The sequence below is a fragment of the Gouania willdenowi genome, chromosome 10 (assembly GCF_900634775.1).
Source record: "Gouania willdenowi chromosome 10, fGouWil2.1, whole genome shotgun sequence".
NCBI lineage: Eukaryota > Metazoa > Chordata > Actinopteri > Blenniiformes > Gobiesocidae > Gouania > Gouania willdenowi.
In genome coordinates this window covers 35090787-35118561 of record NC_041053.1, presented here as the reverse complement: position 1 = coordinate 35118561, position 27775 = coordinate 35090787, and the positions used below count along the sequence as shown (strand labels likewise).

General features: G+C 39.2%; 2 protein-coding genes across 2 annotated transcripts; one reads left to right on the top strand and one right to left on the bottom strand.

Annotated features, from left to right (window-relative positions):
- Positions 1-457: 457 nt before the first annotated feature.
- On the bottom strand, positions 458-21938 carry LOC114470692 (alcohol dehydrogenase class-3-like). Its single transcript, XM_028459035.1, has 9 exons — positions 21761-21938; positions 14904-15005; positions 13869-14019; positions 13691-13778; positions 7500-7719; positions 6283-6543; positions 4965-5097; positions 3176-3314; positions 458-2231 (listed from the first exon to the last, which is right to left on the bottom strand). Exons 1-9 carry the CDS (start codon positions 21776-21778, stop codon positions 2153-2155), a joined length of 1191 nt encoding a protein of 396 aa, XP_028314836.1. The 5' UTR covers positions 21779-21938; the 3' UTR covers positions 458-2152.
- A 26-nt stretch (positions 21939-21964) lies between these two features.
- On the top strand, positions 21965-26741 carry gar1 (GAR1 homolog, ribonucleoprotein). The gene is made up of 7 exons (XM_028459033.1): positions 21965-22053; positions 22267-22487; positions 23468-23622; positions 23705-23764; positions 23859-23982; positions 26107-26214; positions 26339-26741. Exons 2-7 carry the CDS (start codon positions 22286-22288, stop codon positions 26347-26349), a joined length of 660 nt encoding a protein of 219 aa, XP_028314834.1. The 5' UTR covers positions 21965-22053; positions 22267-22285; the 3' UTR covers positions 26350-26741.
- The last annotated feature ends 1034 nt before the right edge of the window (positions 26742-27775 follow it).

The following is a 27775-nucleotide window of genomic DNA, read 5'->3' as shown; positions in this document are numbered from 1 at the left end:
CACTTTCTTTTCTTGAAACTGCATTTTTATTTGAACTACATTTGATGAAGTGAAAGTATAGAATACAGTTGTTTGAGATTGTGTGTTGTGTTTTAATTTGAACAAAAAAACCAAAAAAAAAAAAAACAATAAATTTTGAATCTGTAGTTTTTATTTATTTCTTTTTATTAAATATGAGACATTTCAGGTGACCCCATTTAAAATTTCAGGCGACCCTAAGGTTGAAAAACACTGGATTAGACACATATTGTCCAAAAGGGATTTAAAAAAATAAATAAATAAATAAGAGTCTCTCCAACCGTAGAAATGAAAGAGTGTGAAAGCCAAAGGTTTTTGTTTGATCTTAAAGGATCTTCAATAAAACAAAGTCGTTGGACAGTTTTTTACTGTGAGCCACACCCCTAACATTAACCCTTTGTCTTCTACACAACTGTTCTCCTTAACCTCCTCCCTTTTAAATAAATATATCATATTACCCAGAATGAAATGTGGTCAACCTGAACACCTGAACCTTCTTCTTTATGACAGATTTGACCATTTGGTTCTTTGGTTTTTATTTATTTTTTAGCCTATCTTTCAACAGAAGGTTTTTAATACCAGTCATTGCAGCACACACTATAACTCCAGCACAGTCAAAATCACTTTATGTGCCAAATGTGACAGATGCAGACAGAAAAGTGTCCCATTATCTTTCTGTGAAGTTTCATAAAGAAGCTTCTGCTTTTTTCCTTTTTAACCAAACTGAGACAAATCATATAAAATAATGATTTTTTTTTTTTTTTTCCTATGTATTTTGTTTATTTTTTAATCAAAGCAGTGAAATATATATGCAGATTCTTATGTGTTTATGACAAGGTTGTACAAAACATATGCATATATGTACACAACATTTAACTTACAATGCTATGGCAGGCCGTTTTAACATTTAATAACATTTAATACTTGTTATTGTAGATATCTATATTTCATTTTTGACATGTTGTAAGTCCACATATACACAATTTAATTCTGACTAGTTGCAATTCTAATTATTGATATCTACAGTTCTATTCTCACTAGTTACACTATCATTTGTAGATATCAACAATTCAATTATCACTAGTGGAAATCACCATTGTAGATATCTGAAACTTCATTACAACCAGTCAAAATGTCCCATTGACTTCCATTCAAATTTAATTTCAGATATCTACAATTCAATTTCTACATGATCAATGATATAATTGTGAGTTGCAGTTATTGATTTTTTACAATTCTATTTCCACCAGTCGTAATGTTAATTGTCGATAGCTACAGTTGTTGTTAAATTTAATAGTACACGTCTGAAAATATTGTTGTTCTTACATGTGAAGATGGAAATACTGATATATGTAATCAAGTTTTAACTAGTCAAAATGTATGTGAAAATATATTTGTAACACATCAAAATTAACATTTCAACATATCAAAAATGCATTTTGACATGTAGAAATGTAATTCTCACTTGTAAAAACTAAATTTGCAAAGTAAGCCACACTGATTCAACGTTCAAACGGCGTGCTTTATAACAGCGCTTTATGAGGCAACAGCGCCATCTAGTGACAGTTTAATTTAAAGTCAAACAAATGAACATTTGAACCCAGTGGTTAATCTTCTTTTTCTTCCTTTATTTCCCCCTGACAAACATATTCTTTTAAAAACAAAAGTTGAACTAATTTGCAGTAAACAGTAAACATCATACTGGGAAAAAAAAGACAAATGTTAGAAAAAAATGGGCAACTGGTGGCCCAGGGGCCACATGCGGCCCTTGGCCTAATTTTTCTCGGCTCCCAAAGTTAATGCACAAATTGACTCCAAAAACACATGGTATGACAATAATAACATACAAAGTGAGAGAGAAATAAACAAAATAATCAAAAGTAAGACACATGAGGATAAAACATACAAAATGACAAAAAACAAAAACAACAAACGACAACATCAAAATGCAAAAATGACTCCAAAGACACAAATTGACTCGAAAAATACACAAAATGACATGAAACACAAACAAAATTATATCGGATTAGTTATTAGTGTTTGCTGTGATAACAGTTGCTCATCTCTGCACTAAAAACATATTCATTGATGAATTCAATGTAAGTACAAATAAGAAAAATATCAGGGGAGGAGTTTATTGTTTGAAAAGTAAACCTTTGTTTTGTGTCGCATCATCGTCCTCAGGATCACACAAACTGATGACAGTGCGGATGCTGTAAAAACAATTACAAAAGATAATTGTACTTATTCTGTAAAGCGGCTTTGAGTCGCTAAAAAAACACTATATAAAACTGATCAATCAATCAATCAATCAATCAATCTTTATTTGTATAGCGCCAAATCATAACCAATGGTATCTCAACTGATGCATTATTATTATTATTATTATTATTATTATTATTATTATTTTACCATACTATAATGTTGAAACCCCTTCAGACAGTTAATCTAAAGCCATGAACCCCCTACCACTGCACACTTTAAAATACATTAATGTAATACCGTGTTTTTCAACCTTGGGGTCGTGATCCCATGTGGGGTCGCCTGGAATTAAAATGGGGTCCCCTGAAATGTCTAATAATTTATAATAATAATAAAAAAACTACTGTTTACAAACATGTTTTTTTAATTATTATTATTTTTCAAATGATAACACCACACACACACACACACACACACACACACACACACACACACACACACACACACACACACACACACACACACACACACAAAACAATCTAAAACAACTTATGCATCTTGTCACTTTAAAAAAAAAAAGCCAAAAAATTGTAAAAAAAAAAATAGGGACACGACTCTAAAAAGTTTGGAACCACTGATGTAATGTCAGATACAATGTAGCCCTGCAGCGAAATGTGTCTCTGAATTTTACCAAACCTGTTGAGAAACAATATATCATCTAAAAAAAAAAAGAAAAAGAAAAATCTGGATAGTTTCTCATCAGCTAATGTGTAATTTGTTCCAATGCATGGAGGCTTCTGACTGCTGGTCCATTTGTATTCTAGTTTCCAATTTTCATTCTTTATTCATGTACCCTGTACGACAATTTGTGTACCCCACTTTGGGAACCTAAGCTCTGAAGTAAATATATAAATATATAATATAATTGTAAAGATATAAAGATATGTGTTCTTACCTTTCACCGCCTTTGAGGAGATCAAACGCTACGTTGATTTGCTCCAGTGGAACATTGTGGGTGATAAACTCCTCCAACAGTAATTTGTTATTCATGTAGTCATCCACTAGTTTAGGCACATCTGGAACACTCTTCCATCCTGAAGAAACAAACAACTCCTGGTAGCTTTTGCAACATTTTGCCGTCTCCTCAAAACAACTCCCATTTTAACATCTTAGTGGATTAAAACAATAATCTGTGAAGTATAGATACGTACATACAATCATTCACTTGTTCTTATTAACCTATTCAAAATTATATATTTTGCACTAATCTGAATGCAAACTGCATATTAAATAAATGATCATTTCCATCATATTTTGTATACTGTATTATGTTGTGCTGGTGGCCCGAGGGACACATGCTGCCAATGGACTAATTAATGTGCGGCCCCCAACGTAAATGAACAAAGTGACTACATGAACATAAAATGACTTCAAAAACCCCAAACTACAAGAAAAAAGCACAAAAATGACTGCAAACACACAAAAGATGACAAAAAAAACACAAAATGGAAAACAAAAATACAAAAAAATACAAAGCCCAAAAACGCAAAAACTGACAGTAAAAGTATAGATAAAAGGACAACAAAAATATAAAATGACAACAAAATGACTTCAAAAACACACAGAATGACAGAAAAATACATAAAAAGAAAACAAAAAGAAACATAAAAAGAAAACAAAAATAAACATAAAAATACTCCAAAAACCCCAAACTTACAACAAAAACACACAAAAGTGACTGCAAACACACACAAGAGGACAGAAAAATAAACAAAAGGAAAACAAAAATGACTCAAAAAAACACACAAGATGACACAAAAATACAAAAATATAAAACAAAAATACACAAAAATGAAAGAGCACAAAAAATGACTCCAAGAACACAACAACTGACAGGAAAAGTATAAATAAAAAGACAACAAAAATGTAAAATTACAACAAAATGACTCCAAGAACACAACAACTGACAGTAAAAGTATAAATGAAAAGACAACAAAAATGTAAAATTACAACAAAATGACTCCAAAAAGTATCGTAATGATAGAAAAACACACAAAAGGAAAACAAAAATAAACATAGAATTACTCCAAAAACCCCAAATGACAACAAATCAACACAAAATTGACTGCAAAGACACACAAGATGACAGAAAAATACAAAAATGGAAAACCAAAAAAAACACAAAAATGAAAAAGCACAAAAAATTATATAAAAAGACAACAACAATATAAAATGACAGAAAATACACATAAGGACAACAAAAAATACTCAAAACTAAAATAAAATACACAAAAGTGGTCTTTAATCTAAATGCTGACATGAATGTTCATTATGTCACCCTCAGATCAGACAATCACATCTTTGTGTCTGACTTTGATTAAAGTTGCTGATCTCTGGTTTAGATCAATTTCTGTATTTAAAAATGGTGTTTTTAATGATAATCACAGAAGATACCACACATATTAGATAATTACAGTAATCCTATTAAAAAAAACATTACAGAATAACAAATTAACAATCGGTAACATTTCTGACTCTGATTCTTGTCTTTGTGTGATTCATGTGATTACAAAATGATTATCGTTTATTTTTTATTCTACCATTTATTACACATACTATAACTCACAACCAATAAATATTACATCAAACTTGCAAATGTAAATTTTCATCTTTCAGCACTTTTTCAAAAATCAAACAAAGTTAGCATTTAGATGGATAAAATCTGGTTAGCACTATGAGCTCACCGCCAAAATACGTCCCCTTCAAAGTGCGTCCCATCAGGATCTTTGTGACCTGGACTTTCATGTCCTCTGTCTCCGTCCATCCAGCAATGACACACGTGCCCCAAGCATCTCTGGTGGACTCTAGTGCAGCACTCTAGAATCCGGGTGTCAAACTCATTTTAGTTCAGGGGCCAAATATGAAGCAGTTTGATATTAAATGGGCCACAGATTTTATGGGGAAAACGAGTAATTTCAACATTATTGTTGTGCCCCAGTTTGCACTTCTACGTATACATAAAATACAAAATATGTCAGAAATAATTGATAGATATCAGTCCCAACAGGATCTAAACTTCAAATTTCCTAGATTTTGTGACCGATTTACAGTATATTTAATTAAGCCAAATGGTATGTCATAATTTGAGGAAAATTGAAGGATATTGTAAAAATATTGTGTTTCTTCAATTGTTTAACATTAAAAATTGAGCATCGCGTTAGTTTAGACAGGCACTAAAGTCAAGCTAGTCCAGCCCCTTCATATGTCAGTAGCTGTTAACAACTGACAGCATCCATCCCCTAATCAGTTAATCATCCAGTTGATCATGTTCTATGCTTCCCATTGGTTAGAGTGGGTCTCAGCACTGTATTTAAACCATGGCAACACACCTACTTTTGAACGCTTTGTCTGCAAATGCCTTGCCACCCACCCCCACCCAAGCTCCTCCTCTTTTGTCTAATTAAACACTGCCTTCTGTTGCCATCTAAACATTTGTGCTTCAGTTCCAGGGGGTCATGCTGACCGCTCTCTCTGCTTATGCCTCTCTATGTAGCTCATGGAAAAGCGAATGGGAGCTCTTTTCTCTTCGGGCTTACCGCCAAATTTAAAATGCATGCGAAATAAAGCTATTTGACTGAAGTGATCCTAACTGCAATTACTGTCATCATGAGATATAAGCACAGGGAAACTTTTAGCCATGAGACTGTTGCCGGGAAGGGGGCAGGGCAAAAGAAAAAATAGAATTAAATATACAGAATGTCTCGTGATTTGCGCCAACCACAATGTGTGTAACCTATACAATAATGCAAAAAAGATTAGTAACATAATTGATAATGTGGACGAGAAAACTTTAATAAAAGCTTTTGCTTGTAAGCACTAGTTGTGTTGTTGTTGTCCCGTCTTTTTATTTTATGTATTCTACATTGTCGTGTTTTTGCGTTTGTAAATGTGTGGGGCGGAGAGAATAGTCATTTTGAATCTCTACATGTCTTGTACATACAGTGGATTTGACAATAAAGATGACTTTGACTTTGACTCCATCATGGACAAAGCGAGGCTCACCATGACATTTGTTCTTCCAACACACTCCAGAGCGTAGTCCACACCTCCACGTGTCATCTCCACCACCACCTCTTGGATGGGTTGGGGATAGTCGGCAGGGTTGATACAATCGGTGGCTCCGAACACTTTGGCCTTTTCAAACTTTTTAGGGTTGATGTCAATCCCAATGATCCTTTTGGCCATCGCTGCCTTGCAGCCCATTACAGCAGCGAGACCCACAGCTCCAAGGCCAAAAACTGCACAAGAAGAGTCTTTTTCAACCTGGAGGCAAACAAATGATCAGATCATTTCATTTATTCATCATTCAAGTGATCATACACTGTATTTTAAGTACAAAAATGCCTTTTTGTTGCTGTGATGATCCACATTACCCACAAAATACATCTATATTACTATGCTAAACATTAAGAATACGTATAGGTTTCAAATATAAATCTTTCATTTTGTTATGGGTCCATAAAGTATTACTTTTAATAATATACTAACACTGATATTTACCTCCGTACACAGGACTGTGCTCCCATCTAGAGGGGGATGTGAAAACGTTCAGTCTGATAATAATAACACATGGTCAACAAACGATGGGAGGTAGGTGGGGAGTGCACAAAACATGGAAAATCAAACATTCAGAACTGCAAGAAAATCATCTAGAATGACTCCAAAGATGCACAAAATGACTTCAGAAATAAAAAAAAAAGAATGACAGAAAAATACACATAGCAACAAAAGCACACAAGACTGCAACAAAATTACAGAGGATGAGTCCAAAAACATACAAAATGACAGATAATAGTTATAATAGCAACATAAACACACAACATGGTCGCAAAATCTTACAGAACCGCAACAAAAACACACAGAACAACTTCAAAAACGCACAAACAAAATGAAATACATAAAATGACAGAAAAATACACAGAGCAACAAAAGCACACATGAGGACAACTCCAAAAATGCACAATATGACAAAAAAAATACACACAGCAGTAACAAAAACACACAACATGGAAACTAAAACACACAGAGCAACTCCAAAAAAACACACAAAATGACAACAAAAGCACTATTAATGACAACAAAAACACACAAGATGACTTAAGAAGGACTAACGAAATGACAAGAAAATATATGAAAGAACAACAACAAACCCTTTTTTTGTTGTTTGATTTGTTGCTAGAACATTTTTAAGAATTCTGGACAATAAAGCTGCAGAGCACCTTGCCTGCGTTCAGAGCAGCTCCGTAACCCGTGGAGACGCCACAGCCGAGCAGACACACTTTGTCCAACGGAGCATCACTTCTAATCTTTGTGAGCGAGACGTCAGAAACCACCGTGTACTGGGAGAACGTGCTGACCCCCAGGAACTGGTGAACCTGCTGGCCCTGGCAGGATATTCTGCTGGTGCCGTCAGCCATTACTCCCCGCTGAGCCTTTTCCCTGAAAGTTACACAACATGCTGAAGAGTTAACTCTCCTATTATCATTAGGGTCAAAGGGATAAAAAAAAAAAAATTAATGACTTTTTCTAATTTAATGGGTACATTTGAAAATAAATAACGAAAATGAAATGATCATGATAATATTTTTTCAATGTGCTGTGCTATTAAATGCATTGGTGTTCCTCTGGGGTCAATTTGACCCATGCACTTCATTTTTGAGAATTATATTGTATTATTGTGATGCATAAAAACAAGCAGAAGACGAAGGTATTTTTATTGAAAATGTATTGAGTATTGAAAATGAGAGCAGAAAAAGTTAACATCCTGTTATCCTAGGGGTCAATTTGACCTCATTCAATGTTTATGTCTTATTTCATGATTTTTCCTAATTTGATGGGTACAATTAAAATGAAAAAAAATCATCAAATTATCATGTTGATATTTTTTTCAATGTGCTGAACATATAAAATTGAGAAAAGTAATGAAATATGAAGCCAAAAGAAAAAAGTTATCTTTTTTTTTTTTTTAAATGTTAAACATTGAATGTAGTCAATTTGACCCCAAGCTGTTTTAGCTGTGTAAAACTTGGTTGCAGATCTTGGTTGAACTTCATTTTTTTTTACATTATTATTGTACTATTTTGAGACTCAGGTAAACCTCATATGTATTTTTTATTGAAAACGTATTGAGTCTTGAAAATTAGAGCACAAAAAAGTTTAACATCCTGTTAATTATACCCTCCTTATATTCTTGGGGTCAATTTGACCCCATTCAATGGTTATCATTCAAAAATAACAATTGACTTTGTTATTTTTTTAATTTTTTTTTTTCATATTTTGATGGGTACAATTGATTAAACATAAATTGATCATGATGATATTTTTTCCATTAATAACGCATTGGTGTTCCTCTGGGGTCATTTTGACCCCAGGCTGTTTATAAATGTCATTTATGTTGTACACAACATAAACCTGCCGGGGACTATGGATGGAAACTAGCCTGTGGCTACAATCTGGCACATTTACATGTTCATAATGTGCATTGTCCCTTGTCGCAAATAATAATAATAATAATAATAATAATAATAATAATAATAATAATAATAATAATCTAATGGTGGTGCTAGTCAGATAAATACATCCAGGATAAAGGAGAATGCATGGTTAGACAAAGTCTGGTCAGCGCTTGGATAAATCGGTTTGCACGTTTGCCGAGGCAGAATAAAGAGTTGAGGGTTGTCAAGCTCACTATGAATGCTTGCGATAAGTGGGCGGTCACGGCTTTTTTAAGAAGACCATGAAATCAATCACAGAATCACCAATAAATGTATGGATCATGGACGCGCAGCTTTGTTTACACATGATACGGAAAAATGGAACAGAAAATTTCTTGCCTCCCATGTGGGAGACCTGAGAAAAAAATGATTTCCCCTCTGGGAGATCAATAAAGGTCTGTTCTATTCTATTCTATTCTATTCTATTCTATGATAAACTTATGAACCTATTAATCTAATAATCAGTGATTTAGGAAAGTGATCAGCTCCGCCTCATCTTACTGTAAGTAAAGCAGTTCACTTTATTCATTCTACATGTTTGGGCGACTTATACCGAGGCTATGTTACATACAGTATAGATAAGTTTCAAAAAAAATATTTGTCTTCTATAATTAAAAAAAAAAAAAAAAACATAACTCCAATAATACGTTTAAATCAAACCTCTGACAGAAATTTCACAAGCAGTAAAAAAAATATCTTCTTTTAGTGACATTACAGTCATAATGAGTAAAGTCAGAATACTCTGTATCTTTTCTAACTTTTCAGTGTTTTATTAATAAGGAAAATATTCCCAATAAACCGTCTGCCTTCTCACTTTCATTGCTCAAATCTGGTCTTTTTATATGTTGTTTTCGTCTTTACATATAAACAATGATAATAAAAAATGATTAAAACCAAAAGTCAATGGACAAATTAAATAACTATAATATTTCAGTGAAAAACCATGGACATTCTGTATTTCTCACAGCACTGAAAGCACAGCCACAGCAGAGATAACTTTATCCTGGTTACTGAGACTATATCACCATGGTTACTTGTCCTGGATAAACTTGGCCGGTTTTTGTTCAACCGACTTGGGCATAAGTTTATCCAGGATAGACGATTTTTCCAGGCTTTATCCCCTATCTTGGTTTTGTGCAATACTTCCCAGGTCAAGGTTTCATTATCAAGGACTTATTTATATATTCAACAAATAAACGAAGTGCCTGACACAAAAACAAGGTCAACAATTTTCTGAAAATCATTTTCTGGAGGTAAATATTTATATTTATATAAGGGTGTGTCACGGTGAGCTGTTGGTGAGGACCCAAATGCAGGGAAAGAAGGAGGCAGGATGCAGGAATAGCGTTCTCGGAACCAGTCCATGTTTAATTCAAAAAATCCAAAATCCAAAATCAAAACTCAAATCCAAATTAGGGGAGTTGGAACAGGGAGCAAGACCAGACACGAGGAAGCAGATAACGACCCTGACATCACACAGACACACAAACAATGATCCAGCAGTTATACTGTGTCCAAACACTCAGCTAAATAGTGGAGGAGGCCTGATTGGGAATGGGCCACACCTGGGTGAAAACACGAGGGAGCTACTCAATCACCCACCAAGCACACAGACATCACTGGGAGGTGGAGCCACAAACAGGAACACCTGAAACACAGACAAGACTCAGAATAAAACAAAGACACAGAATAACTAAACTAAACAGAACATGACAGAACCCCCCCTTTAAGGAGCGGGTTCCAAACGCTCAAAACAAAAATCTATCCACCCAAACACCAAACCAGGGTGGGTGGACGGGGGCCCGGAGGAGGGACGAAACCAAGTTAGGCAGCCTCCCATGAGGCGGAGCCGGCGAAGCAGGGGACCAGGAGTCCGGCGGCCTCCCATGAGGCGGAGCCGGCGCAGCAGGGGACCAAGAGTCCGGCGGCCTCCCATGAGGCGGAGCCGGCGCAGCAGGGGACCAAGAGTCCGGCGGCCTCCCATGAGGCGGAGCCGGCGCAGCAGGGGACCAAGAGTCCGGCGGCCTCCCATGAGGCGGAGCCGGCGCAGCAGGGGACCAAGAGTCCGGCGGCCTCCCATGAGGCGGAGCCGGCGAAGCAGGGGACCAAGAGTCCGGCGGCCTCCCATGAGGCGGAGCCGACGAGGCAGGCGGGGAGACCTCCGGCGGGCCGGGCGAAGAGGGCTCAGACGAGGCAGGCGGGGAGACCTCCGGCGGGCCGGGCGAAGAGGGCTCAGACGAGGCAGGCGGGGAGACCTCCGGCGGGCCGGGCGAAGAGGGCTCAGACGAGGCAGGCGGGGAGACCTCCGGCGGGCCGGGCGAAGAGGGCTCAGACGGGACAGGCGGGGAGACCTCCGGCGGGCCGGGCTCAGACGGGACAGGCGGGGAGACCTCCGGCGGGCCGGGCTCAGACGGGACAGGCGGGGAGACCTCCGGCGGGCCGGGCTCAGACGGGACAGGCGGGAAGACCTCCGGCGGGCCGGGCTCAGACGGGAAGACCTCCGGCGGGCCGGGCTCAGACGGAAGACCTCCGGCGGGCCGGGCTCAGACGGGAAGACCTCCGGCGGGCCGGGCTCAGACGGGAAGACCTCCGGCGGGCCGGGCTCAGACGGGAAGACCTCCGCGGGCCGGGCTCAGACGGGAAGACCTCCGGCGGGCCGGGCTCAGACGGGAAGACCTCCGGCGGGCCGGGCTCAGACGGGAAGACCTCCGGCGGGACAGGGGTGCGGGGAGCCGGCACTGGCGGCGACGTTGGCGGCCTGGTGCGGGGAGCCGGCACTGGCGGCGACGTTGGCGGCCTGGTGCGGGGAGCCGGCACTGGCGGCGACGTTGGCGGCCTGGTGCGGGGAGCCGGCACTGGCGGCGACGTTGGCGGCCTGGTGCGGGGAGCCGGCACTGGCGGCGACGTTGGCGGCCTGGTGCGGGGAGCCGGCACTGGCGGCGACGTTGGCGGCCTGGTGCGGGGAGCCGGCACTGGCGGCGACGTTGGCGGCCTGGTGCGGGGAGCCGGCACTGGCGGCGACGTTGGCGGCCTGGTGCGGGGAGCCGGCACTGGCGGCGACGTTGGCGGCCTGGTGCGGGGAGCCGGCACTGGCGGCGACGTTGGCGGCCTGGTGCGGGGAGCCGGCACTGGCGGCGACGTTGGCGGCCTGGTGCGGGGAGCCGGCACTGGCGGCGACGTTGGCGGCCTGGTGCGGGGAGCCGGCACTGGCGGCGACGTTGGCGGCCTGGTGCGGGGAGCCGGCACTGGCGGCGACGTTGGCGGCCTGGTGCGGGGAGCCGGCACTGGCGGCGACGTTGGCGGCCTGGTGCGGGGAGCCGGCACTGGCGGCGACGTTGGCGGCCTGGTGCGGGGAGCCGGCACTGGCGGCGACGTTGGCGGCCTGGTGCGGGGAGCCGGCACTGGCGGCCGGGTGCGTGGAGCCGGGACTGGCGGCAGGGCAGGCGGCGGCCGGGTGCGTGGAGCCGGGACTGGCGGCAGGGCAGGCGGCGGCCGGGTGCGTGGAGCCGGGACTGGCGGCAGGGCAGGCGGCGGCCGGGTGCGTGGAGCCGGGACTGGCGGCAGGGCAGGCGGCGGCCGGGTGCGTGGAGCGGGACTGGCGGCAGGGCAGGCGGCGGCCGGGTGCGTGGAGCCGGGACTGGCGGCAGGGCGCGGGGAGCCGGCACTGGCGGCCTGGTGCGGGGAGCCGGCACTGGGCCGCTAGCCTGACAGCTAGGGGACACAGGAACGCTAGCCTGACAGCTAGGGGACACAGGAACGCTAGCCTGGGAGCTAGGAGACACAGGAACGCTAGCCTGGGAGCTAGGAGACACAGGAACGCTAGCCTGGGAGCTAGGAGACACAGGAACGCTAGCCTGGGAGCTGGGAGACACAGGAACGCTAGCCTGGGAGCTGGGAGACACAGGAACGCTAGCCTGGGAGCTGGGAGAAACAGGAACGCTAGCCTGGGAGCTGGGAGAAACAGGAACGCTAGCCTGGGAGCTGGGAGAAACAGGAACGCTAGCCTGGGAGCTAGGAGACACAGGAACGCTAGCCTGGGAGCTAGGAGACACAGGAACGCTAGCCTGGGAGCTAAGAGAAACAGGAACGCTAGCCAGGGAGCTAGGAGATACAGGGACGCTAGCCAGGGAGCTAGGAGATACAGGGACGCTAGCCTGGGAGCTAGGAGACTGGCGGGGCTGACCCTTCCTTCTTGACCGACCTTTACCTCGTTGTAGGCTCCGGGGTCCTCCCAAAGCCAGTCGAGTTCCCCAGTAGGGATTCCTAACAGGCTCGTCCTCCCATCCATACAACAGATCTTCCCTTGTCTCCAGCAGGTAGCTCTGCCAGTAGGCAGTCCTTTCGGCCATGTCCATCTCAGCCAAATCTGTCTCTGCTGGGTCCACTTGTGGCTGGATCATTCTGTCACGGTGAGCTGTTGGTGAGGACCCAAATGCAGGGAAAGAAGGAGGCAGGATGCAGGAATAGCGTTCTCGGAACCAGTCCATGTTTAATTCAAAAAATCCAAAATCCAAAATCAAAACTCAAATCCAAATTAGGGGAGTTGGAACAGGGAGCAAGACCAGACACGAGGAAGCAGATAACGACCCTGACATCACACAGACACACAAACAATGATCCAGCAGTCATACTGTGTCCAAACACTCAGCTAAATAGTGGAGGAGGCCTGATTGGGAATGGGCCACACCTGGGTGAAAACACGAGGGAGCTACTCAATCACCCACCAAGCACACAGACATCACTGGGAGGTGGAGCCACAAACAGGAACACCTGAAACACAGACAAGACTCAGAATAAAACAAAGACACAGAATAACTAAACTAAACAGAACATGACAGGGTGAATGTGTTCGTAATATTTGAGGATAATAGGAGGGTTAAGCATCACCAACAAGGTAAAGTAAGTATACGTGTCACCAGTTCTTTCTGCAGTGGTTGGTTTTGACGCTCTGGCATCGCTCACATTCTCCACAGTATGGCAGAAAAAGGGGAATCACTTTATCTCCTGTGCAAAGTACAAAACACAGAGAATTCATACAAAAAAAAAGCACAAACATATGTAGGATGTTGTTAGCCGCAGGCTGTTTGCATTTACCTGCTGTGAAACCTGTGACCCCAGGGCCAACACTCTCCACCACGCCTGCACCCTCGTGTCCGAGCACCAATGGGAACGGTCGGGACATCATGCCTTTCCCAGCGTCGTACAGATTCTCCCAGTCTGTGTGGCAGACACTTGTGGAAATAATCTGTGCAAACATGCAGATGGGTGACATTATGAGGAAGTGGACCGTAGCAATAATTAACATGATGGAAGTCGGGGAATTGATATTGTCTCAAATATCAAATTAAGTTCCAACAAATGACCAAATGTGGGGTGACTTCCTGTGTTGGTTTATAGAATGTATCACTCTCTGCACCAGCATTCATCATTTAATCAGGGGTTCTCAACCTTGGGGTCAGGACCCCATTTTGGGGTGGTGAGAAAATAGGAAGGGGTTCCCAGATGCCTTCAAGAAACTACAAATATTTTTTTTAAACAATTTGAGCCCATTTTCTGCTTATTTTTACCCTTTTTTTACTGCAACTACACCAAACTTGCCATATTTGCACTTATTTTCAGCACTTTTTTTGCCTTATTTTTGCTCCTTTTAAAGCATTTTTGCTACATTACTCCCATTTCTGCCACTTCTCCATCAAATTTCAATGTGTTTTCTGCAGTTTTTCCATTTTCAACTTACATTATCTGCACTTTTAAACCCTTTTCCATTTCTTACTAAGTTAGCATTCACAACTACAGTACGAATCTGCCATTCAGGGGTGGGATGATACTGTACACTGAGTTCACAATACGATACACGATAATTGGCTCGCGATAACAATACGATCAGATATGTTTTGGAAAGGAAAGAAAACACACAAAAGCAGTTGTAAAAATAACTGCTTTTATTTGACTTGAACTGTGGTTGTATGTTACTCTGTGTGTGATGTTTTAACTCACTAGGAAAATAAAAGAATAAAAACAAACCATAACATTCTGGTGTTTAGTAGATCGTGTGGATTTTTTTTTTTATCTGACCCCCCCCTCCCTCCCTCCCTCCCTCCACCCTTTGTTGGATGATCAGCAGCTCACCTTCACTCTGACTTCATGAGTTTTAGGTGGAGCCACTTCCACTTCCTCAATAGACAGAGGCTTCCCAGGCACCCACGCTACCGCCGCCTTGCACCTGATCACCTAAAAGAGATTATCAGGTTAAAAATAATTTCAAAAGGTAAAATTTTTTTTTGGAAAAATAGAGGATACATCCTTTAAGAAATATAAGAACAAATGTTGCATATATGATCAAAATTAATTAGTCAAACTTTATTTATATAGCAGCACCTTTTGAACAAATTCAATTGAAATCCAAAGTGCTTTACAAGATTTTACTAAAGTGATTGACAAAAGGTAAAAAAAAGTTTAGAGCATGGATGAGCAACTTTAATCATGATGAGGGCCACAAAAATGTGTATGTCTGATCTGAGGTCCACAATACAGGAATATCATCCCAGCATTAGCATAAGGACCAATCTGAAGATTAAATCACGAGTTTAGTCCGTTTTTGTTGTTATTGGGCATATTTTCCTCTCATTTTCTGTTTATTTGTATGGTATTAGAGCCGATATTTGTATTTGTTTTTGTTTTTGGAGTCATTTTGTGTATTGCTGTTTTTGGTTTGTATTTTGTCTTTCTTTTTTTTTTCTCTTTTTTTTTGGGTCATTTTGCATTTATTTATTTTTTTTTTGTGGAGTCTATTATGTTCTCCTTTTGTTTATTTTTTCTCTTTTTGTGCATTTGAGGGCCACACAAAATCAAACCAAAGGACACATGTGGACCCCAGGCCGCCATTTGCCCACGTCTGGTTTAGAGACTGATGCACACAGTCTAATATTTTAATAAAATCATGAAAAAGATGACAAACATATGGAATCCCGTTTCCACCACTAAAGAAAAAAAAAAAAAAAATCACCAAGGAAAGTCATAATTATGGGAAACAAAGTCATAATTATGAGAAAGAAAGTCATAATTATGAGAAAGAAAGTCATAACTATGGGAAACAAAGTCATAATTATGAGAACGTCATAATTATGAGATAGAAAGTCATAATTATGAGATAGAAAGTCATAATTACGAGAAAGAAAGTCATAATTATGAGATAGAACGTCATAATTATGAGAAAGGCAAGGCAAGGCAAGGCAAATTTATTTATATAGCGCATTTCATACTCAAGGCAACTCAATGTGCTTTACATGATAAAACATTCAATTGTTTAAAATCAATAAGAACATTTAAATCAATAAGAACATTTAAAATCATCAGTAAAATCAATTAAAATCATCAGTAAAATCATCATTACATCAACAACATGACAAAAAATCTCTCTCTCAATCATATGCAGTAGAGAAAAAAAGTGCCTTTAACTTTGATTTAAAAATGTTCACATTAGATACTGACTTCAGCTCCGCTGGCAGTTTGTTCCACTTCTTTGCAGCATAACAACTAAAAGCAGCATCACCATGTTTACTGTGAACTCTGGGCTCCACTATCTGACCTGTGTCCATAGATCTGAGAGACCTGCTGGGTTCATACCTGACTAACATGTCACTGATGTATTCTGGACCAAACCCATTCACAGATTTATACACCAGCAGCAGAACTTTAAAGTCTATTCTGAGGCTGACTGGGAGCCAGTGTAAAGACTTTAAAACTGGCGTAATGTGCTCTGACCTCTTTGTTCTGGTTAAGACCCGAGCTGCAGCGTTCTGAACCAGCTGTAGCTGTTTGATGCTCTTTTGGGGGATTCCTGTCAGAAGACCATTACAATAGTCCAGTCTGCTGGAGATAAAAGCATGGACCAGTTTCTCCTGGTCTTTCTGAGCCATTAAACCTTTCACTCTGGAGATGTTCTTTAGGTGGTAGAAGGCTGTTTTTGTGATAGATTTGATCTGACTGCTGAATGTAAGATCTGAGTCAATCAGAACACCAAGGTTTTTGACTTGGTCTTTAGCTTTTAAAGATCGAGACTCAAGATAATTGCTGACAGCAGTCCTCTTTTCCTTGTTACCAAAGACAATCACCTCCGTCTTGTCATGGTTTAGTTGAAGGAAGTTTTCACTCATCCAGCAGTTTACTTTTTCTAAACAGTCACACAACACCTCAATGGGACCATGGTCATCTGGGTTCAGTGATAGATATAGTTGTGTGTCATCTGCATAGCTCTGATAATCAACCTTACAGTTCTGTAAAAATTGTCCTAAAGGAAGCATGTAAAGGTTAAACAGAAGGGGTCCAAGAACAGATCCCTGAGGAACCCCACAGGACATTGGTAATCTGTCAGATTCAAAGTTTCCAATGCTTACAAAATAGCTTCGCTCCTCCAAGTATGACTTAAACCATTGCATTACTTTTCCATTTAGTCCAACCCATGTTTGCAATCTGTGCAACAAAATTGTATGATCTACAGTGTCAAATGCAGCACTTAGATCCAATAGAATGAGAACAGATACTTTTCCTGAATCAGTGTTCAACCTTATGTCATTGATCACTTTGATAAGAGCAGTTTCTGTGCTGTGATGAGAATGAAAACCTGACTGAAATTTATCAAATATTTTGTTGAATGTTAAGAATTGACTCAGTTGGTTGAAGACCACCTTCTCAATGATCTTGGCCATGAATGGAAGGTTGCTGATTGGTCTATAGTTAGCCAGTATAGAGGCATCCAGTGTTCTCTTTTTTAACAGCGGTTTCACAGCAGCTACTTTCAGGGATTTTGGTACGGTGCCTGATTGGAATGAGCAGTTAATTATCTGACACAAATCAGCGACAATTGACTTTACAACAGTTTTAAAGAAGTTTGAGGGTATTGTGTCAAGGCAACACGTTGATGGATTCAGCTGCTGAACAGTCTCCTCTATTGTTTTTGGGTTCACTGTAATAAACTCTAACATTGTAGTTGACTCATCCCTCAGTGGTTGAAGCTGTTCAAGCTTTTTGTGATTTTGCTGGTTTGTTCTGATGTTTGACCTTATTGATTGTATTTTTTCATTGAAATATACAGCAAATTCATTGCATTTTCCAGCTGACAGTAATTCAGGGGCTATCTGATCTGGGGGGGTTGTGAGCTTTTCAATTACAGAAAACAACGTGCGAGAGTTGTTGACATTTTTGGCAATAATTTCAGAAAAGTATTGCTGCCTTGCTTTGAACAAGCCATCATTGAATTTTTGCAGACTTATTTTGTACAGTTCTAGATGAATTTGGAGTTTTGTTGATCTCCATTTACGCTCAGCTCTTCTACAGTCAGATTTCAAATTCTGCATTATCTCAGTCCTCCTCCAAGGTGTTTTCTGTGTGTTTGGTTTTCTCTTAGTTTTGATTGGAGCCACCACATCTATGACATTACAGACGTTTCTATTATACTCATCCAGAAGATCATCAACTGTCTCAGCACTCAATGTTGGTGTCATTGCTATGGCTTCCATAAACTGTGCACTTGTGTTCTCATTTATGTACCTTTTCTTTAAACACACATAACTAGGGGGAACAGATGTTACAGTCTCTAGGTCAAAAAAGACACAGAAATGATCAGATAGAGCTAAGTCTCTTACATCAACAGCAGAGATATCAACACCTTTAGAGATAACCAGATCCAAAGTGTGACCTTGAGTGTGTGTCGGACCAGTCACATGTTGTGTAAGACCAAAAGTATCCATTAAAGCATACAGTTCTTTGGCAGTATTGTCCATGTTATTGTCTACATGAATATTTAAGTCACCTGTTATTATTAAAAAGTTGTATTCAGTGCATACAACTGACAGCAGTTCAGCAAACTCATCCATGAATTCTCCAGAATATTTTGGGGGTCTATAAACGACTAAAAACAGAACTCTTGAATCACCCTTCAGTAAGAATGACATATATTCAAAGGAGATAAAATCACCAAATGTTATTTCTTTGCACTGAAATATTGATTTAAAAATGGCAGCAACTCCACCACCTTTCCTGCAAGTACGACACTTATTTAAATAAATAAAGTCTTGTGGTGCACTTTCATTGAGAATAGTATTACTGATACCATCATTCAACCATGTTTCATTGAGAAATAAAAAGTCCAAGTGATGTGTCAAAATAAAATCATTAATTATTAGTGACTTGTTAACAAGAGATCTAACATTAAGAAGAGCTAATTTTAAAGACTTTACTGGAGACACTGGTGGACTTTTTGGATGACATGTTATAGGAGTCAAATTTTTATCTCTATAAAGCTTTTTGCTTTTCTTTAATTTCACAATTTTACCTGTGTTACCTGTCACCACAGGAATTAAAGAAGCTGCATTAACTCCATAGGGCCCTGACTTTTTCTGGTTGTTCCTAAAAATAGAGCTATTGCAGTCTGGACCCAGCACACATCAGGCCTGTGTCGCTCTAAGTTGAACACAGCTGGCCTGAGGAGAAGAGTGATCCTGAGCCTGGTATCGTCGAGGAGGAATGGGTGGTGCAGATTGACCATGGTGGGGTAAAGGGTGGGGTGTCAGTCTTGTGCCAGCCAGAACCAGCTCGTTCATCTGGGCAGTTAAATCCAAGAAGGCAGGGGTAGGAGAGAAGCTGGATGAGGTGGAAGTAGGTGAATTTTGGGGTGAAGCAGGTGGGTCCTGAGATGCGGGGGTTGGGTTGACCTCTTCATTTTGGCGATTTTTATTTCTTGCTGGAAGCTCATTGACTCCATGTTCTTTCCTTGTTGTTTTGTTCTCCGATGGTACATGTTGTCCTCTGTCTTTATCAGAACTGATAGCAGTGTGACTGGTGAAGTAAAACAAGTTGGATGTGAAGAGTTTTACTCCAGCCTTGTTTAGACACAGTCCATCTGCTCTAAAAAGATGACGACGTTCCCAAAAAATAGGAAAATTTTCTATAAAATTTAGTGAAAGGGCAGCACAAGCCGAAGACAGAAATTTATTCAAAGAGTAAATCCTTGAGAATTTCAGATCTCCTTTGCGGACTGGAGGTATCGGGCCACTGATGAACACTTTAGGCTGTATACAGCTCACAGTTTTTAGCAGATGGGTGAAATCCTGCTTTAACACCTCAGACTCCTCCTTGGCTAAATCATTTAACCCAAAATGAATCACAACATTTTTCAAATGTGGGTAATCTGCAACGATATGCAAGATTTTGTCAGCCAGGTCTGATACTGTGTCATTAGGTAAGCAGATCACTTTCACGTTGCTGCTAAACATCTTCTGAGCATCTTTAACAGAAACGTCTCCCACTATCAGTGTGTGAGGTTGTTGCTTTGGCCTACCATGTCGCTTTTGTTTTCCTGAAGCACTTTCAGTCTTCGCAGTTCCAGAAGGTTGTGTGTTGACCTCATTAGAGCCAGAGCCTTGGTCATTCAGCAGTGGGGCGAATCGATTACCCAGTTCTACATGAAACTGGGTTTGTGACTTGGTGATACTCCTGCCTTTAGCAGATGTCCACTTTTGTGCCTGGGCAGACAAGGGAGTTGATGTTGAGGCTGCAGTCTGTGAAGCCAGTGCAGGCCAGTCCGTCTCATTATTGATATCAGGGCGCTTTGCTCGGCCCGTTAGCCTTTGAAGTGGATATGACTTTTTCTTAGGCTTAGCTCCCAGAGTATTCCAGGGAGGACTCGCACCTGTTGGCTTATCAACGGGAACAGGATCCTCCCTAGGCCTGATAGCTTTGTTAGCACGGGCTGGTAGCGAGTTAGCTTTATCCACTCCGCTGTTTTGAAACAGCGGCACAGTCGTATCATTATCATATCCACAGTGTCCATTAACCTCAATGTTTACTTGTATTCCTCGCACTGTAGTCTCCAGTTCAGTAATCTTTTGGAGGAGACTGCTGTATTCTGTTGTGGAAAGAGCCATTCTTCTGCTAGTTAGCTTGCTACTTGTAGCTAGCTAGCTTGCTACTTAGCTTTCCAGTTGAGCCAGCAAATAAAAAAGCAGTAGATGATTACCTCAGAGCCAGAGTCAGATGGTAAATGATAGAGTTTGATGTTGAGGTATCGTATCATTTCTCAGAAGAAAAAGTTCATGTTTAGTAAATAAATTCCTCTGTGAGCTCCGCTCTGCTCTTTTGCTGCTGTCAGCTCAGCTGCCGGAAAAAGTCATAATTATGAGATAGAAAGTGATAATTATGTGAAAAAAAGTCATAATTATGAGACACTTAAACGCATTTACAGCAGCTTGTTCATATGGTGAGCTGACACTGAGAGATGCTGATAAGACTATCAAAGACTACTTTAGACGGGGCTTTACAAATGATGAAATACTTTGTTTGCTTGCAAATTCACATAGAAATGTGCTGAGTAAACGCACCCTTGAAAAGATACTAAAAAAAAAGAGGTTCTGGCATCGAAAGGATAAAACTGATGTGGCTGAAGTAGCAAGGTTTAATGAACAACAAATGGAGATTTCTGGTCAGTGCCATGGGTACAGAGGGATGTCCCAAAACTGTTTCTATCTCATAAATATGACTTTACCAACTCATATTTATGACTTTGTTACTCATAATTATGACTTCCTATCTCGTAATTATGATTTTCTTTCTCATAATTATGACTTTACTAACTCATAATTATGACTTTCCTTGGTGATTTTTAATTTTTTTTAGTGGCGGAAATGGGCTTCCATACAAATAAGAGTTTAAAAAAACAAAACAAAAAAAAAAAACTAAGAAAGAAGATTATACTTTGTTTAGTCCTGTGTAAATTGTCAAAAATAAGTGTTAGATTTATTTTGCTGTGTTTAAAAACATAAAGCCACTTTCTAATTAGATAATTATTTAAAATTCAATAATATCCTGAGTATTACAAACTTTAAAAATGCGAATTTGCTCTATAACAAGACTAAATAAACACAATATTCTTAGCTATTAACATTGCAATAGTAAAGGGAACTGGATACTTATTTATTACATTTTCTTACCTGACCCGTTGTCTCCATTTTTACGCGATTTTAAAACTCGTATTTATGTCACAGTGATGATATATTCCTCATTAAATGATACCACGCGTCTTTAAATTCAGTTAAATCTCATTTTTTAAAGTCTGTAAACTCGCATAGTTCGAGGTTCTTGTTTCTGTTGCGTTCAAACAGTGCGACCTTAATATTTACGACACTTTACGGCAGTGTTGGAAAGCTTTACGGCAGCCAGGCGACACACGTGTTGTGCCACTGAGTCCGGTTGCTGTGGGGCGACGTCTCGTTTCATAGCCTTTGTAAGTCATTTACTTGCATTTTTTGCAACTTTAGGGAGTTGTGTTTTTTGTATTTGTTAATATTAACTTTTAAAAGGATTTTTTTGTGTCGGAAATGATAAATATATTATGTGTTTGTGAGTGAAATCAAGCTACAAAGTTAGCATTGGACCATGCAGTGCTTCCAGAAGTCGTTCTATGTCACGAGTCGACGTGTTTCTGGTTTTTTTCAAGGGTCCAAAGAGGAAAAAACATGTCGTTCAGAGGAGGAGGAGGAGGACGAGGTGGAAGTTTTAACAGAGGAGGAGGAAGAGGAGGATTTGGTGGCGGTCGAGGCGGTGGAGGAGGATTTGGCCGAGGAGGTGGAGGTGGTTTTGGCCGTGGAGGGGGATATCGAGGAGGAGGAAGAGGTGGTTTTAACAGACAAGACTATGGTCCTCCAGACCATGTTGTTGGTGAGTTTGGAATGGTGATACTCAGTAAATTATGCCCCGCACTGCATGCACAGGCTGTAATTTCATTAAGTTTACCATTTTACCAGTTGTTAGACCTACTATCTTTATCAAGGAGTGAATATTTATTCCATGTTCTTATTTTCTGATGTTTTATTGGGCTTTATTTACAGGTTATTTGTTCCTACTGCTTAGAAACAATTAAAAACCAGTTAATGATTTTTTATTTATTTTGTTTTTATTATTGAAATCATCGTACAAACTAATTCACATGATCTAACCAGTTGAAAGTGTGGATCACAAGTAATCACACTACAAAAGACAAAACTGACTTATTTTTAATGGTGTTTGTAACATTGTTTTTATTATTATTTTTAGAATGCTACCTCATTCAGATGTACGTGCTGTATATGTTCTTAACAGGAACTATGCACAATAATAAAATCGTATTTCTAAACGTGTGAATGTGCAGTAGGAACTAATCGCCAGCAAATAAAGCCCAATAAAACTCCGGAAATAAAAATAATGTCTTATTTTAAATGAAATTACGAGAGTCTGGACCCAGTGATTTTTTTCCTTCCCCTGATGTGGGTTCGAATCCCACTTCTGACATATTTTTTTTTTTTCATTTTACATTTTTAAAACAGCAGGTTCCACCTTTAAAAATACTGATATGAAAAAAAAGAAACATCTTAAAGTATTTTTTGGGTTAGGGTTAAAATAAAAAGGACGAACTATAGCTAGAAGGACACGGACCCGGCAGTGACGGAACTACCGGCATTTGGCTTACTGCGCATGCGGACACGTGCACAGGAAGTGCCAGAACTATAGTCAGGATTTTCCAGGTCTGAACAAATAGCAATTGCCTTATGATTAATTTTGCTCCAAAAGTTCTTTATAAGTCAGTCATTGAAATCAAAAAGTAAATATAGTTACGTCATGTTTTGCACGACTGATTTTCTAATTATTTTCCTGTCCCGCAGCACTCGGGGAGTTCATGCATCCATGTGAAGATGATATCGTGTGCAAGTGTACGACAGATGAAAACAAAGTCCCATACTTTAATGCTCCGGTGTATTTGGAAAACAAGGAGCAGATTGGGAAAGTGGACGAAATCTTCGGCCAAATCCGCGACTTTGTATCTTTTTTTTTATCGTGTTTGTAAATCTGGCTCTGGACTGTTCTTCTGCTGTTGGTTTTTCCTTAACGTCTCGTTACAGTATTTTTCTGTCAAACTTTCTGAAAATATGAAGGCGTCTTCTTTCAAGAAGCTCCAAAAGGTAAGTTACTGATCAGATGGACCTTTGGTGCTGACTTTGGGTGAAACTCTGGTAATCTGTTGTTTTTTTTTTTTTTTTATTCAAACTCTGTTAGTTTTATATAGATCCAATGAAGCTCCTCCCATTACAAAGGTTCCTGCCTCGGCCGCCGGGTGAGAAGGGCCCTCCGAGAGGCCGTGGAGGAGGAAGAGGTGGTGGAAGAGGAGGTGGTCGTGGAGGTATAAACCTTTTCTCTTTGTTGGATTGTAAAGTAGAACAATACGGTTGACATCAGATTGTACGCAGAGGGATTAAACTTAGTTTTTTCTAGATGTATTCGTGTCACCCTCTGTTATTAATTTGACCCTAAACTTTATAGTTTTTCATTTGAAAAGTCACTGTTTAAACCTCAGCGTTTCACGTACGATAAGAATTACTTTTATTATATTTTTTTGAGCAAGGACAAGAAAACAAAAGAAACAAAAAAAAAACTCTATGTACAAGGAAACTCCAGCAGAGAAAAACAGAGATGTTCAAAATAATATATAAGATTCATCTACACTTTTCATTGCAATAATATGTCGGCTCAAAGGGGAGTGGGAAGAAGACTTATTTAATCCCACCTCCATTTTTTAATCATACATTTTTCACCGCATTTCTTCTGTCTGTCTGGATTTCTAGAAATACACAATAAATACAAAACAGAATAGGTAAAAACAACAACTGACTAATTAATAATCAGTAACTTAAGATATACAAGAATTGTGTTAACAATGACACTTTCATAAAGAAACTGAAATAATGATGACATATTCAGCAATGATTAGGGAAATCTTTTCAATTCGCTTTTTCAGATTTTATTTAAATGATTAGCTCATTTTAAAACATCTTCTATTAAAATGTGTTTAAATGTGTATATATATATATATATTTTTTTTTATGGGTGTAACGATTCGATTCAAATCACAATTCATTGTTTGCTGATTTTATTCAAGGACGATTGATTGGTTAATTTAGAACAATTCCATCCGAAATGATTCACAAACTTTTTCACCAAAATAATAATTCAACCAGTGGGAGTGAAATAGATACCAGGATACTGCACAGTGCAGGTGAGTTATCATAGATTTCTAGTATTTATTGTAAGGGAATCCTCTATAAATTATAGGGCTGGGTATCGCAATATTTTTGCCCATAATAACGATATTATCACGATTATCGATATTTCGCGGGGCATTTCACCCACGATACATTACGATATCTGTGTCACTGAAGAGATTCAGAATTTGACTGCATTGAATCCATTTCACAGGAATTACAAAACATTCAATGTATTTCACATTAATGACAGTAAAACAAAGTGTATACTGCACAGTGACAACTAGCTCAATGTCCTTGTGTTATGTTTAAGTCTTTGAGAAAACACCGATACAAAATAATGCTTCGCCAAAATATTAACGATGTTTGTGCAAATTAACTTTAAATCATTAAAAAACTAAATGAATGCAGAAAATACTCATTTCAGTGCAAGTATTTTCAACTTCTCTGTAAACATGGACACATACTGTACCAGTGCTGCTTAACAAGCACGAAATAAACATTTCAGTCAGTGCATTATTATATAAACAATTGGGTGGTCTATGAAAACCTGGGCACACATTTTAACTTATACATTACTTACCACCTGTAGACTGCACACGCATTTCAGTGCTATTACTAATATCAATTTGTTCTTTGTAAATGTGAAAACCTGAGAACATTTAACTTGTGCTTAGTACTTAACTTGTGTTAAAAGAAGGGAAAAAAAGAAGATAATCAATATTTGGCGGGAATGTATCGATAACGTATTGCAAGAGGAAATACCTTATTGATATTTTGATACACCCCTAATAAATGTATTATGGACATAAACAAGTAAACAACCTTGAATGGCAAATGTATTCACATTTTATTTGAATAAAGTCCAGCCAATACTTGAAATTAATAGGATCTTAACCATTTCTGCTCTCATTTTCAATACTCAATATGTTTTCAATACTTAGATACATATTAGGTTTATTTGACTGTTTTAATTGTTTTTTTAACATAAAAAATGACAATATTTAAATCAAAAATTTTATTCGCAAGGCCAACTTGCCGAGCACAGATCAATGTAGTTGGATGGTAGGAATATAAATCGATTAATCGATCTAATGGGTGAATACACCCTTAATTGTTTTTATTATTATTATGAAGGCATAATCAACTGGTGGCTTTTTATCCTTAGTTTGAGTTTTGTTGAATTTCTTTTAATAAATATCAGTTAATTAGGATTATACTGTAGTTTAGAATGAGCAGCTCAGTTTTTTCTGTTTGGATTTCAGGAGGTTTCCGAGGTGGTCGGGGTGGAGGAGGACGTGGTGGAGGCTTTGGAGGAGGACGAGGGGGGGGCTTCAGAGGAAGAGGTGGCGGTGGAGGACGTGGATTCAGAGGTTTGTCTGTTCTTCGTCTACTCATTTATGTTTTTTGTATTTCAATATAAATATAATATAATATAACAAGTCATATTTGCAATGCTTTGATTTTGATGTTATATTTCATTTTTTTATCTTGTAGGTGGAAGATGAGCTGCGTGGTGGTTGTTTCTGTTCTTCTAAGGACTGTAACCTCCATCCAATCCCAGGCCTGTGGAGTTACTTGAACATTTCCTCTGGAAGTTTAATGACTCAAGACTTTTTTTGTATTTTTTCAGGATGAATTTTGAATGTTTTAATTTAAAGGGTAAACTCAACTGTATGTAACATAAGATAATTTTCCCTTATGTTACATAAATAACATCATCACATCTTCGTTTTAAGACTTTCCAAGGTTAAGATATCAATACATCTTGTTTCATCCAGAAGATTAAATTTTGCTTTATTGATGTTTGTAAAAAAAAAAATCACTTTAAGGCTTTGTTTGGGATGTTCTGACCAAATCCATTGTTTTTAAGACTTCATTAAAGGTTCTTTTTACATTGTGTCTGTGTTTAAATGACTTGACCATACAAAGTGTGGAGAATAATTTAATATTATGTTGTTTATCTGTATGAATTATTGAGATTTTGCAGATTTGACCTAAAGGCTTTTATTTTGGGCTCCTTGTTATTTAAACACACTGTGGCTCCTCATGGAATGGGTTAAAAGCACAGTATGTACCTGTACAGATTCAGAACATTAAAGTTTATTAATATTTTGTTTTAGTTTATTAGGTTTACCATTAATGGGTCACATCTTCCATATGCACTGTTAGATCACTAGTGGGCTGGAGCAACAGTTAACAATAAATGGTTAAAAACTTTTTTTTTTTGTTTTTTTTCCCGCTTGAGACAAGTCAAAAAGTGTTCACATTCACCACAGTATTTTTTAATACAACTGTTGTGGGATAAACCCATGTTGCCACAAAGCTGTAAAGAATACAATAATTTTCCAGTCTTAATTACACATTAAAATGTTAGTAGAATTATTTGTATTTTACTTTGGGGCACGATGAAAGTTGGGTTTTGCCTGTTTTTTTTAATTTTTTAATTCTATAATGGGATTTAATGTTGGTTGGTTGTGCAGATGTTTTAATAAAAACCTAATGCAGTGGTTCTTAACCTGGGTTCGTTTGAACCCAACGGGGTCAGGACTAAACTATTTATAATGAAACAGAAACACTGACCAATATAATGATGTAAAACGAAAAAATAGAATGTCAATCTTATTTCTAGTCAAAAATCTCGCTGAACAATTACTTTCAGCTTCATTCATCTGATAAACATTTTTTTTCTTTCAGATATCTGCTTTGAAAGAGTTAAGCGACACTATTAAATGTGTTTAAAAGAAAACCGAAATTCAAGAGAAAATGTTGATTGTTCAACCTTGTCATGGTTTTTAAAACATTTTTTTTTGGTTAAGGTGTTGACTATTTCTTGTCTTGGTGCATTCAGGTCTGTCGTGTGGTCTATCTAAAAAAAAAACCATTTTCAAAGAAATATAAAGAAAATTATAGTATTTGGGTCTCAAATATATT

Coding starts and splice junctions, on each gene's coding strand:
- LOC114470692 (XM_028459035.1), bottom strand. Junction 7,720..13,690: donor AACCACTGCAGAAAGAACTG/GTGACACGTATA, acceptor TGTAACTTTCAG/GGAAAAGGCTCAGCGGGGAG. Junction 2,232..3,175: donor CTCCTCAAAGGCGGTGAAAG/GTAAGAACACAT, acceptor TTGTTTTTACAG/CATCCGCACTGTCATCAGTT.
- gar1 (XM_028459033.1), top strand. CDS start 22,286: ATGTCGTTCAGAGGAGGAGGAGGAGGACGAGGTGGAAGTTTTAACAGA. Junction 22,488..23,467: donor TCCTCCAGACCATGTTGTTG/GTGAGTTTGGAA, acceptor CCTGTCCCGCAG/CACTCGGGGAGTTCATGCAT. Junction 23,765..23,858: donor CTTTCAAGAAGCTCCAAAAG/GTAAGTTACTGA, acceptor AAACTCTGTTAG/TTTTATATAGATCCAATGAA.